Here is a 12,593-nt window from a genome sequence, read left to right as displayed (position 1 = left end):
CAATGTCTGTCATAGCATGGACAATAAGAGCATTTAATTTATCACCTGAAACAGCAACATGAAACCATGCCATGTATTTCAATACATTTGCTTCCATGAGTTATAAATACCAAAGGGGAAAGTTTGTGACTTGTCACATGAATCTATACTGTAAGTTAAACTATTTTTTAAAGCTTTTTGGTAAAGAAGTTTAATCCAAATGGTTAAGCAAAATCTTTATAAAAAATATGTATGGGCCTAACTTCATTTAAATCAGTGGTAAAACACATACTGCTTACAGCTTAGATATGCTTACAGCATTTGCTTACATGCAAAATGTAAGTAAACTGGAATTCCATTGTATTAATAAATCACATGAACAGCTGAGCAATCTTAGTATAGTAGGATTTAGCTTGGTTTACTGATTGTTACATTAATGCCCATGCCTAACTTAGATAAAGGAAACTTCAAAACCAGGACCAAATGTCCCACTTTGGCTTTCTCGGCCACTGCTCTTAGTTCTGAAAACAGTTGTGCTGCTGCAGCCATTTAGTGATTTACTGCAAAATTTGCTTCATTCTTCCTACTGCTGACACCCACATACAAGGCCTGAAACTATTTACTAATCTGCAGGATAAGCAAACTTTTCACTAACACTGTACTGCATGAAACCTAAAGAGGCCACATTTTACCTGTGCTTCCATGTCCAGCTCAAAGTTTAAAACTATTTTACATTAATCCACAGAAATACTACAATAAAGAAGTACTCCTTAGGCTTAGGTACTAGGTTGTGGTAACTGTCAACCAGATTAAAACAGTAAAACCTTTCTGGTGACTTAATTAGCACTTGTTTTGGGTAAAAACAAATCTAGAATCATAGAATCTGCCAAGTTGGAAGGGACCCATCAGGATCACCAAGTCCAGCTCCTGTCCCTGTGTAGGGCATCCCCAAGATCACACCATGTGCCTGAGAGCATCATCCAAGCATCCCTTGCACTCAGGCAGGTTTGGTGCTGTGACCACTTCCCTGGGGAGCTTTTTCGACTGCTCAACTCCCCGCTGGGTGAAAAACTTTTTATATCTAACCTAAACCATTTCCTACCATTTCCCTGAGTCCTGTCTTCAGTCACAGGAGTGACAAAATCTGTGTCAGTCCCATCTCTTCCGCTCATGAGGAAGGCACAGACTGCAATGGGATCATCCCTCAGCCTCCTCTTCTCCAAACTGAGCACTCCAAGTGACTTCCCCTGCTCCTCCTAAGTCATCCAGCAGCACCCCACCCCTCAGCTGGTTTTAATTCTGTGACAGACTTTCCTCTGGTGTACATTTGGCTGTGAAAGTATACTGAAATAGAATATATACTGATATATACACTGATTGATATAAATATACTGTATTTCAAATCTAAAATACTGAATGCGTGACAAAGCTAAGCCTGGACCTAGCTGTGGTGGCAGCAAGAACAGGAGGAGGGAAGCACAGCATTCCATAAGGAGGAAATACACATATTATTTACATTTTATTTTTGTAGAATAAAAGCAGACAGACACATACACCACTGTCTAGTATTTACACTTGTTTTTTTATATTTAAAAAAAAAATAAAAAGATACAGAAAGGGAAGGACAGCACAGCTCAATATAATCAGGCACTGAACAAGGTTATGACTACTCTCATAAAACTGTAGTGGTTTATCTGCACTATTTTTTAAATAACCATCAGAGCACTCTTTGTGCTGGAGACCTAGGCCACATCACCTTGGTTGCTCAGTGAGAAGTTCTAATCTGCAACATCCAAAATCAAGTCCTCCCCTGAGTTACTCAGACAATTCCTGGTGCGATTCCCACATGACACGGGCATGCCATGACAAGCAAGACCCTTCTCTGCTCCTAAACACTGCAAGCTGTACACCTCCTGGGACTATTTTTCTCTCCCATCTGTATCCTGATTTTATAAATCGAGTGATTTTCTGGTGCACTACAAATGCACAAAGAGATGTGAACCATTCTGAAAACACAAGATACTAGTTCCCACAGTTTTGGTCAGAAAGGTCTTAAAAGATTATAGCCATGAAACCTTCTCCAGGTAATAGATGATTCTCACTAGGACTTATAAAATAGCAGATAAAAATGAAATTATCAGGTAATCCAGAATAGCCAAAAATTAACACTTTAGACCACTCAATATACATTAACATAGGATTACTAGCTGTATAAAAGCAATAATATAAATACAGTGGCCTAGCTTAAAGCACATCAAAGCAACATGTTGGAACCATTCAAATTAACGTTAAATACTTTAGGGCCCTCTAGTGGTTAAATCTTTGATAAAATTAACGAAAAATGGTTTTGAAATAAAGCTAGTGAAGAATACTGAAGTAATGGGATTTATTTTTACCATTCCCATGTAATGAAGGACATTTAGCCTGGAGAGATGGTTATAAATTACTAGAAAAGGGAAACAAACTACAATCCGTTCACAAAATCAGCTAATGGGTGGTATTTTTTCATTCTAAATAGAAATTAATAGAAATTAAAAGTTACTTACTAGTGCACAACCAGAAAAAAAAAAGGGGAGAAGAATTGATTCTACAAAACTCTTAGTGCACAACTTCAGCAGCAGCAACAACAACAACACAAACCTGTTGATTTTCATCATGGTAATAATGGAAAAAAATTGGAGCTACTCCTATAGAATTGATATGCAGAAGACAAATTTGGCCAAGTAAATGGATTAGCAAGGCAAAAATGAACATCTGTTGGCAAATGAAAAAGGTTTGTTACTTCCTAATCTGGTATTTAACTGCCCAAGACTTAACAAATCATTTTGTAAACCTTACTGTATATTTTGACAGAACTGTCTGCCAGGTGGCTACCACCCACATCACCATGATGCATTTACCCATCTTTACATTAACAGAAGTGATGGTATTTGTAACTTCCCCCCAATACAAAACTTTGCCTAAGTGATGCATTCATTTTTCTTCAGTTTTATTTAGCTCCAGTTTTGTTAACACATAGAAGAAAAATATTACCATTTCTGTCAAGTGAGATAAAAATGGAAACACCAAATTCTAAGTTAGCTCTCTACAATCTAAAGCTGCATCCTTTAAAAAAGGATGGTATTTTTGCTCAAAATGTTTATCTGCAAGGTTATGCAAGTTCACCACATACATTCAGAGGATTGCCTTACCCTTCATCTATCATCCTATAAGTTACATTCTGTTCTGACTTTAGCTATTCCATAGTATAATTGATATAAAAAACACATAACAAGTTTATTGTTAGAATGCACAAAGAGAACTAAAAATACTAATATTCACTCATAACACTTCCAAGTCTGTATCCAAGTTTAAGACAGCATTATCGGACAAAGAGAATTAAATACTAGTTGCAAACCTTTCCTGTACCTATCTACAGAAATACAAAAAGGTTTCATGCTTTTTAGAGATCATAAAATTATGACAAACAAGAAAAACAGTTACATAACAGCATTTTCAGATCCCAAAGTGCATGAGCTCTGAAATAAATTCAAGAGCACACAATAAGGAGATGGGGGCAAGTGATCTAAATTGAAACATTTAGTGTTCAGGTGCATGAATCTTTCATAGGCCTCAGACAGAAGGCATATATTTCATTTTAAAGAGAAATAAAGAATGAGAGCCCAGAACTCAGTGGAATCTGAGGAATTTTCATCCCAGAAGCAAACTATGGAACAACACATCCATGCTTACTTCTGGATCTGAACTACATCAATAGCTAAGTTGTAACTAAAAAAAAAACCAACAAAAGGCAAAAAAATCCACACAACAAAATCCTCATAGAACATACCTCATGGAGGTTATACTGTTGATGAGCTTTTCAGATTGATCTGACAAGCTAGATGGAAGTATTATTTCAACTGGCTGCAGACGCAAAACCCGACTTTCCAGTTCTAAGCGGGACGCACAGTCCCGAAAACTGTCAAAAACTACTTCCCCAGTAGTTGGTTGGATTGCCTGTAAAGTAAAAAAAAAAACAAAAAAACACATTGAATATTTAAAATTTCAGTCAGTGTTTTACTGACTGAAATTGCTATGCCTGAAAGAAAATTCATGGTGTAGAGCACAAAATTACACAGCGCCCACATGCTTAGTGAAAAGTGGCAGATCAAAAAATACAGTGGTGTTTTTCACACCTGTAATATGGCAATAACTTCAAAGACTACCACAATTTTGTCTTGGCAAATGACAACAGTACCTTAAAAATGTGAATGTGCTCTTATCTTCTTCAGTCCACCACTGCTCAAGTGTCATTACTAGGCCAATCTACATAATTGGAAGTCTCTGGGAGGCAGATGTAGTTCAGCCTGGGCACTGTCATCCTAGCACACACTGTTGTGCTCTCCCAGACACAGTGTAACATTCAAACACAAGCACAATGAAGGTGTTTTTAAAATCTATTAATTATCATCTGTTAATTATCATCTTCAGTTATCACTGTGCTTTGCCAGCTAAACAATCCTTGTTTTAATATTCACTGTAAAAGGCAATACAAATCTCCAGTGGAAAGAGTAAAAAACCTGAAGTCTCTTCCTCTGAAGAACAGTATTTTGTAGCAGACAGAAGTGCTTACAAGTTTTAAATTACTACACCTAAAAATGTTTATAAAGTTAGCAATGCATCTGAACTAGTAATTTCCCTCTATTTGGCTAAAACACAGCTATGCTTTCAAGCATTAACAGCAGCAAAAATGGTCTCAGAAATATTCAGCTATCAGCTATCAGGATGGTACCTTACCTAAGCTGTATTTTGTTACAAAAAACAAAACAAAAAACAAACAAAAAACACAAACAACAAAACCCCACTACCCAAAAAAAATCTAAACAGAGCAATCATCAGTGGAGATAATAACTCACCTCTCAAAAACAGCCCAACAGAATTACCCCTCCCCCAGATATCTACCAATACCAATTTCCCTATGAAACTAACTTACCATAATGCCTATAACAATGTCACCTTTCTTCTTGTCCTTTAAGTTTTCTCCATTTTCACACATACAGAGAAGGTAGTTATCAGGGACATCTGTTGTTACCTCTTCAACATCTACAGAATCATCTAGCTTCAGCAAAGGGTTCACATGTAACAAATGTTAAAAAAACCAACATAGTACACAGACTTCAGTTCATTATTCATAGGCCTTCTAGATTTAAATCCCCCTCAATTAGATTTTGTGTTGGGCCTTCTAAGACTAAAGGTTAATTCATCTTTCATTGGTTTGACTCCTACTACAATTTCAGTGAACTTCAGATGACTGTAAGCCATGCAGCCAGTGGTTGTCTTCACAGGACAGGCAATGCTTCACAGAACACAATGCTCAGATTTTGTCAGTTTATGCACCTCTGACTATGTCTGTGGGTCTCCCCATTCAAGCAAGAGCAGCCATGTCAAAAGTGAAACCAGCAGCTGATTCCACTTATGGGCTGCTCCACCTTGTCATTCATCCAGTGAAATTCTAGTTGAAGACAAGTCCTACAGAACACTGTAGGCTTGGGAAGTCCACTCTCTGATTTCAGAAAGCAGCTACTATATACACGAGTTCTGCTGTTTCTCAACAAACCTAAACCCCTTAAGAGATTAAATTCTTTACAAAGCCAGCACTGTTTTACCACAATATGAAATTAAAGGAGCTTTGTTTCTTCCTGCTACTCTTCCACTACCCACTAGCTATTCCTATTCCTGTTCCATCTAGATGATACTACAAGAACTATGGCCTCTCATACACTAAAGATCAGAGTCTGCAACTACATTTATCTGAAAAGGATATCTTCTCCAATAAGTGTAGACTTTGTGTAGAGAGCAGTCAGCTTTCGGCTGAAGACAGAACTTTTGTTTTCTCCAGCAGCCTTCAGTGCTGCAGTTTCCATTTGTTTTACAACTCCTACCTACAAGCACAGACAAAAGAAACAAAGTGAGCTGTTTAATAATAAATTGGCTTTATTGTTACTATTTTAAAATTTCATCATCTTTTGAGATGTACAAACAACATCACTAAAACAGAGCAGGAAGGGCACAGACTAGCATCAATACTACTGATGAGACTGTAAGGCACTACTTCTCTTTAAGCTCCATCCACCACTAATTGCCCTCTCAAGCCCAACTGCTGTGCTTCTTGTCCTATTTTGAAACAATTCAGCTACAGGTGTGAGCGACTGCTGTAATAATTTTAAACTCAACAAGCCCTTTTCTCATAAGCAGAAAAAATAAAAGAAAAAAAGGGAAAGCTAATGACTTACAGAGATCAACAACAGGAAAGAAAAAAGAAAAAAAATATGGTTTGACATAAGAAAACAACACTGAGAGTAAGAATAAAAGAGAGAGGGGATATATAAATTTCTCTTCATGAAATATCTCCTTATGCATCTCTTAAGATGCAAAGGCTTAATAAAAAACTGAGACAAACATTAGAACTATTCTAGAAAACACAACAATACTTTTTTGTGAAACAGAGGACACCTGAATTCACCTAAATTTCACTATGCTCACCAGAGCAGAGAAATTGAAATGATGGGAAGTTAGCCATTTTAATTACAAAAACAGGTAGCAATGAGTTCCACGTCTCAGTTCAAACAAAGCCTTGCTACAGTAAGTGCAAGTTATTTCAGTGCTATTCTGTACTTAACATAATTTAATAAAAGGAATAACCTTATATCCTTTTGCTACAAGCCGCCGCACATGGACAAACAGTCTGTGAGTTGGAATACTGGCAGTCATAAAGTTATGATCTGGATGACAGTAGATGTTTAGTTCTTTAGCTGCAATCTGCAAAGTACAAAAAGAGACAGCCAATGGTTCAAAATGCAGTCCAGGAACTCATCTCTATGACACCACTGATGCACAACTACAAGCCCACTGCCAGAAGGAAAAAAGCACAGGAAAAAGCCCAAAGAGCCAAGCCCCTCCACCTTGCCTTCCCAGCATGTTGACACAAACAGGAGCTGCAGTATTAAAATACTGAAAAATCAGTATCAAACAGTGGTGGAAACCAAATGCTCCAGAGAAAAAGAGTAACAACTCTTGTTAAAATAGATTGTAATATACGATTTTCATCTGCTTTTTGCCCCTTGGCACAAAGGTGGGTGTTCACTGCCTAGAGAAAATAAGTGTTAACCAGGAACTGCTGTCAAACACTGAACTGTGTGCCTGGATACTGTTCTTCCATTTCTGTACTGTGAATGCACCAGAAAACAAACAGAAAAATTACACAGTACAAAGCTGATCAGAAAAAATAATTCCCAGTAACTAAGCAAAGTTTCTTACTGATATCAAGTCTGAAATGTTAAAAATTACACTGATAGCAATGATTTTTGGGACACAGACTATGAAAAAAAAAAATCATTACGAACTATCACTTTAGAATTGTTTGTTACAAAGTACTTTCCAGATCCTACAGATCTGGCACGTGTAGATGCCACATCTGAACATGCATTTAATATTCTCTCTGCACCCAGACTATACCTGCTATAGTCAGGACCTAGTATGACACAAACCGAATGCAAACATCCCTTCTTAGCCTTGGCAAAAATTACCTCTGCATCTTCTCCAAAGAAGCGATATTTGTATCCACATTCCACACACAAAACAGCATCTTTATACTGTTTCTTCATTTCTATGAACTGAAGTTCTAGTGGAGTATAAATGCTCTTGGTTCTTTTATTAAGATTCACATCTGAAGTATTCTGAGTATTCTCGTTGGACTTAAAAGATGCAGAAAACTGGCTAAGATCACAGCGTAACTCCTCCTGTAAATAAAAGATGAAGAAGTATTCTTAGGAACCATGAAGGAAATCCATTATTCCTGTAGCCCATAGAGCTAAAGACTGTTTGTCCCAAGAACTATGGCAAAACTCTCAGAATAGGATATACAGCATACAGTGTATTTGGAACTAAAAGGAACTGAAAAGTCATGAAAGTCAAAGATTTTGCACCAGTAAGTCACCTTGCTTTACAACAGCCCTTGGACATCACAGCTGAAATCAGATCTCTAATGGATCACTCGTTCTCAAAACACAGATCATGCAGGCTGCAAAGACTGGGCAGTCTCAACTGGACATATATAAAAGCAAGGATGAACTCCCACTCCAATCTACAGATCAGAAGCTGCAGCACAGAGAGATTTGATGTTCCGAAAGCCCACAGTAAATCAAGAAGTAAAGCAATTCAGTATGACAGCTCGCTTTCTCAACCACCAAATCTGTTTTTCTTCTCCAGTTTGCCCTTTCTACATAAATTCAGCAGATCTCCGAAGATAAGTTATTCTTAAATGCAGCAAATTACAGTTTCTAAAACCCCTAACAGCTCGGGCCCTGAGCCAGCTCTCACTGCATCTTATCATTTAGGATGAGATTACGTAACATTATGTAAAAGCCAAACAGCTTTACCTTTACAACTTTGCTTTGTTTTGTACTGTAAGCAGGATGGCAGATTCAGTCTTTTAGGAGTGCAGTGAAAAACACTGGTAAGGTTTTCTTCACCTACAGAAAAGTTCCTCCTCATCACAGTATCAAGTTTGGATAAAATTGGTTAAAAAAAAACATTGTCAACACCTTTCACAAGTTTCTTAAGCCTCTGACTATACAAAACACAATTTGTGTTGTGCTGTAAGTTTCTGTCTCTGCAAATAAACTCAGTAAACTTTTCACCTAGATTGCAAGGAACAAAGTCAACACTGTTCAGAAGCAATGGTTAACTCAGAAGAAACACAGAAATAGTAAAAATTGTATACTTTGGTTCATGGGAAAGTACAAAGAATGCAATCAGAAAATAATGGGGGGAAAATACTCAAACACTTAGGTCTGTCAACTGAATTGCAGAATTCTCAGAATTGCACACAATCAAAGGATGAGCTATTTGACAAGCAGACAAAGCCCAGCACAAAGCTGCACTTGTCTAGAAATCTGGTGGCCGTTGGAGATTAACTGTCTCTACGACAAAACCCTCAGCCCCAAAACTCAGTGGCCTTCAGTCCAAGGTCTGCACCACACCAGCAGTCATGATCTTGTTTCATTTTACAGAGAAAACTGTTGTGACAGAGCATGTCAAATAAGGTAATAAAAGTAAAAACACATATGGAATTTGAATTGCTGAAATGGTAGTAAGTTAGCTGTTCAAGAAATCTAGAAAATTACTCACATAAAGAAGTTGTAACACTAAGAAAAAAGCAAGAAGCAAACATCTAAGATCAGCCATTCCAGGGAAAGCAGGCCATCCTCCACCTATTTGGCCAGTACAAACCGAGCAGGAGTCTCTTATAAAGATTACAGTAATACCCTGTCAAGTAGGTTATGGGTCTTCACTGAGTACATGAAGAACAAAATAATTGATCTTTATTTTTACTTTGCATACACCTTGCTTGCACAGTCTTTCTGCACGTAGCTAAAGCTGACCTTCTTCATGCTCCAGGAAGGGAGAGAGAGCAGCTGTCAAGTATGCAGTGGCAGTGCTGCCATAAAAAGCACACCAGTGCATTGGAACAGGAAGGCAGAAACTCTGCACCAGCTGATAGACAGATTAACAAACTTCTTCAAAGACAAAAAGAAACCTGAATTCTGCAGAAACAACCATTTTAGGTTGGTGGAAGGAGAGCTGCAAAAGCCTTTGTTGACTGAACACACACTTCTACACTACTGTAGATACCATAACACACTCATTTTTAACTGAAAACCTATGCCAGGCACATGCTGGCTCCAGTGTTACTGAAGCGGAATATCTCCAGGATAAAATATTTGTCATGTATGTTTCACACATACATTCTATAGTTTCAGGATCTAGAATTGGTTCTCAAATACCTGTGAGACCTGCTGAAGTACAATTTACAGGTTAAACTTGCAGGGGCAACACTTGCTTCAACTTGCTGGATGAACAGAAATTAAGAAGTTCCAGGCAGACAAGGCTTTGCAACAGAGGGACAGAGAGGGAATTTATTTTCTGTATTCTCCAACTAACCACAGCTACATAAACTCAGTCCCTTTTCATAGCAAAAACCTTTTACCACAAGCTGTTTACTTCACTATTTTTATTTCAATCTCATGTTCACACAACCCAGACACAACAGTTTAAGGTCACCACGTTCAAACATGTAAGGTCAAATTAACTACACAACCTTTTATACAATCTCCTTCCTTCAAAGAAGCCAGATGTAAAGCCTTATTAAAGAGCAGCTAGGTCCTAATGCAACAACACAGTAAACAATGAGATGACTTTTAGGACCTCAATACTTCAAACTGAGCAAGGTGAGCCCAAAACCCAGCCAGCTAACTAATGTTAATTAGCTCTGTAATAAAAGGAGAAGCAAGGCTATGCTCTTAACAACTTGTTACATAGGTATCATAATGACAGTTTTTCATGGAGCTATCCACATTTTTTGCCGAGAGAAAAGAAAAAAAACAATCTGTAGTGGAATCTTTAGTATTTATATTTATTAGCAGATGGATTAAGCTACTTCTCAGTAATAATTCCAAATCACATTTTTGCAAAGAAAGCCTTTCAGAAATATTACAGCCCATACTGCAATTGATAGAACTGAAAGAAAGCTGAGCAAAGAGCCACACTTCACATTACATTTGTTATTGTACTTCGTTATTACACTATACTTGACAATCAGGAGATACACTCCCTGTGCTCTGCTCTCTCATTACTGCGTTGTTTTTTTCCAAAGATTTCAGTGAAGAACTGTAAGAGGCAGCCTACCACTGTGCTAAGGGTTCCTGGAAATCTACCGTACAAAAAGAAGGACCTGCTGGGTACTGCTGCACTGTTTCATGTCAGAACACAAAAAACAGAAAATAAATCTTGTGCCAAAGCTTGCTTTTTTTATAAAAAAAATGTAATCTACACAGCACTGGACCAAGGCTCTACATACCTTCTGAGTAACTTGTGGGCTGATGTCCTCAGACTGAAGAGGGTTTTTCAATTCTGAACTTCTCCCAGTAATACTGGGACATTTTTCAGTACTCAGAGATTTTTTCTCCTGAAAACCATCCTCCGTGGCTCTGTTACACTGCTGGTCTGAATCACTGCAGAATTCTCTCAGTCTGTCCAGGGTTCGTAAACATATACGGGGCTTTTCACACTTCTGAGGTTCCTCTTTAATAAAAATACACAACAACAGAAAATATCAGCAACTTATTTTCTAAAACACAATGTCTAATAGAATGACATCATTGAGAAGAGAATGCAACCATTTTGCTCTTTCTCTCTCTTCACCAGAGTCCTTCTCCCCTCATGGTATTTCTGACAGACTGACAGAATCATACATATATCTGCTCAATTAACTTCCCTGGAAAATCAGTACTACTCACTGCTATGCTTCTTCATACATGAGAAAAAAGGCACAATTGTTTTCTGAATGATAACTGCAAAGCCACACATAATCCAAGAATACTGAAGGATGAGTGGTATTTTTTCAGTACAGCTATTAAACAGACAGCATTGCTAGTTGATCGTTTCTTAAAGATACTTCAAACCATCACACCAATAAAACAATGCAGTTCCCTCTTTAAAAACATTACAGAGGCTAACTCTTTAAAATGAAATGTAAATGCAATGAACTTTATATTCACTGTTTCTCTGGCATCATTAATCTGTTAAGTTGCTGGCTCAAAGACAGATGGAGCACAGGCATTTTCAGTGTAATTTAGTGGATGCCATTTCACAGTTAAGGGCAGTGTATTACAAGTATTTACTTTAAGGAAGCCTTTGGGTATCCCAGACTCCAAAGAGCTGTCAGGCGTCAGTCCTGCTTTGCCTGAGTCTAAAAGACAGCTTGTTAAACCAAGACAGAAAGGGAAGCTGCAGCATTTCTGCCTGGACCTCAGCACTTCATGGATTGAACAACCTGTTAAAACTGAGCCAGATGAAAAATTCTCACAGCAATTCTGGAGCAAGGCTCGAATACCTAGCTTCTGAGCCACAGAAAGGTGCTCCAACAGTATAGCTAGTATGCTCATAATGGTTCTTCAGAGATGCATTTGCTGACAGAATTCTTACATTTGACACTACAAGGTATAAATGCTTAAAGATTTATTTAAAGTCAACACACTTTTATCCTGAGTCTTCAGTGGGTTGCAGATATCTTCTAAAGTAATTTGTCGTGTCTTGGTCTTCTTTTCAGAAGGTTCATTGCTTTCAGTTGATGTTCTCCTTTTTGTGGCAAATTCAGAAGCCTGAAACATAAACAAAGAAGTTCAGTTACTTTTTCTCTTTGCCATCCTCTATGAAAGACACAAGGATTTCATGAAGAGACAATGCCAAATGCAAAATTAATTTACAATATGTGAAATCCCTAATTATTTTAGCTCTCCACATCATCTTGTTTATAAAGTACTAACATTCTAACATTCAGAACTACAAGAGAAAGAGACATAATGCATTCTATGAACAATCTGGCTGCTGTGCTGGAAAAGAAACAGCTATCAAAGCTTCAAAAGACAGCTTGGAGCTACTTCTGTGACCAAGAACATTACTTTCAACTATTGCTCCTTAGATGGCTTTTGAAACACACACTTTTAACACCCTGTGAACAGAAAATCCACCCATTTCTGTTGTTTCACCATATTGTTTGGCAGACTGCAAGAAGT

General features: G+C 37.7%; 1 protein-coding gene across 2 annotated transcripts in view; it reads right to left on the bottom strand.

Moving 5' to 3' along the window:
- MSH3 (mutS homolog 3) overlaps positions 1-12,593 on the bottom strand; it is a 109,298-nt gene that overhangs the window by 94,937 nt on the left and 1,768 nt on the right. The window contains exons 2-8 of one of the 2 annotated variants that reach the window (XM_071731343.1): positions 12,056-12,179; positions 10,877-11,100; positions 7,545-7,757; positions 6,661-6,777; positions 5,783-5,900; positions 4,952-5,097; positions 3,809-3,975 (exon numbers count right to left, since the gene is read on the bottom strand). In XM_071731343.1, the coding sequence (XP_071587444.1) occupies positions 3,809-3,975; positions 4,952-5,097; positions 5,783-5,900; positions 6,661-6,777; positions 7,545-7,757; positions 10,877-11,100; positions 12,056-12,179 (1,109 nt within the window). The remainder of the gene's footprint in view (positions 1-3,808; positions 3,976-4,951; positions 5,098-5,782; positions 5,901-6,660; positions 6,778-7,544; positions 7,758-10,876; positions 11,101-12,055; positions 12,180-12,593) is intronic. The other variant, XM_071731342.1, reaches the window with a different exon arrangement.

This window comes from Heliangelus exortis, chromosome Z, assembly GCF_036169615.1.
Source record: "Heliangelus exortis chromosome Z, bHelExo1.hap1, whole genome shotgun sequence".
NCBI classification, from domain to species: Eukaryota; Metazoa; Chordata; class Aves; order Apodiformes; family Trochilidae; genus Heliangelus; species Heliangelus exortis.
The sequence above is the reverse complement of the archived record's forward strand: the minus strand, read 5'-3'. Positions and strand labels throughout refer to the sequence as shown.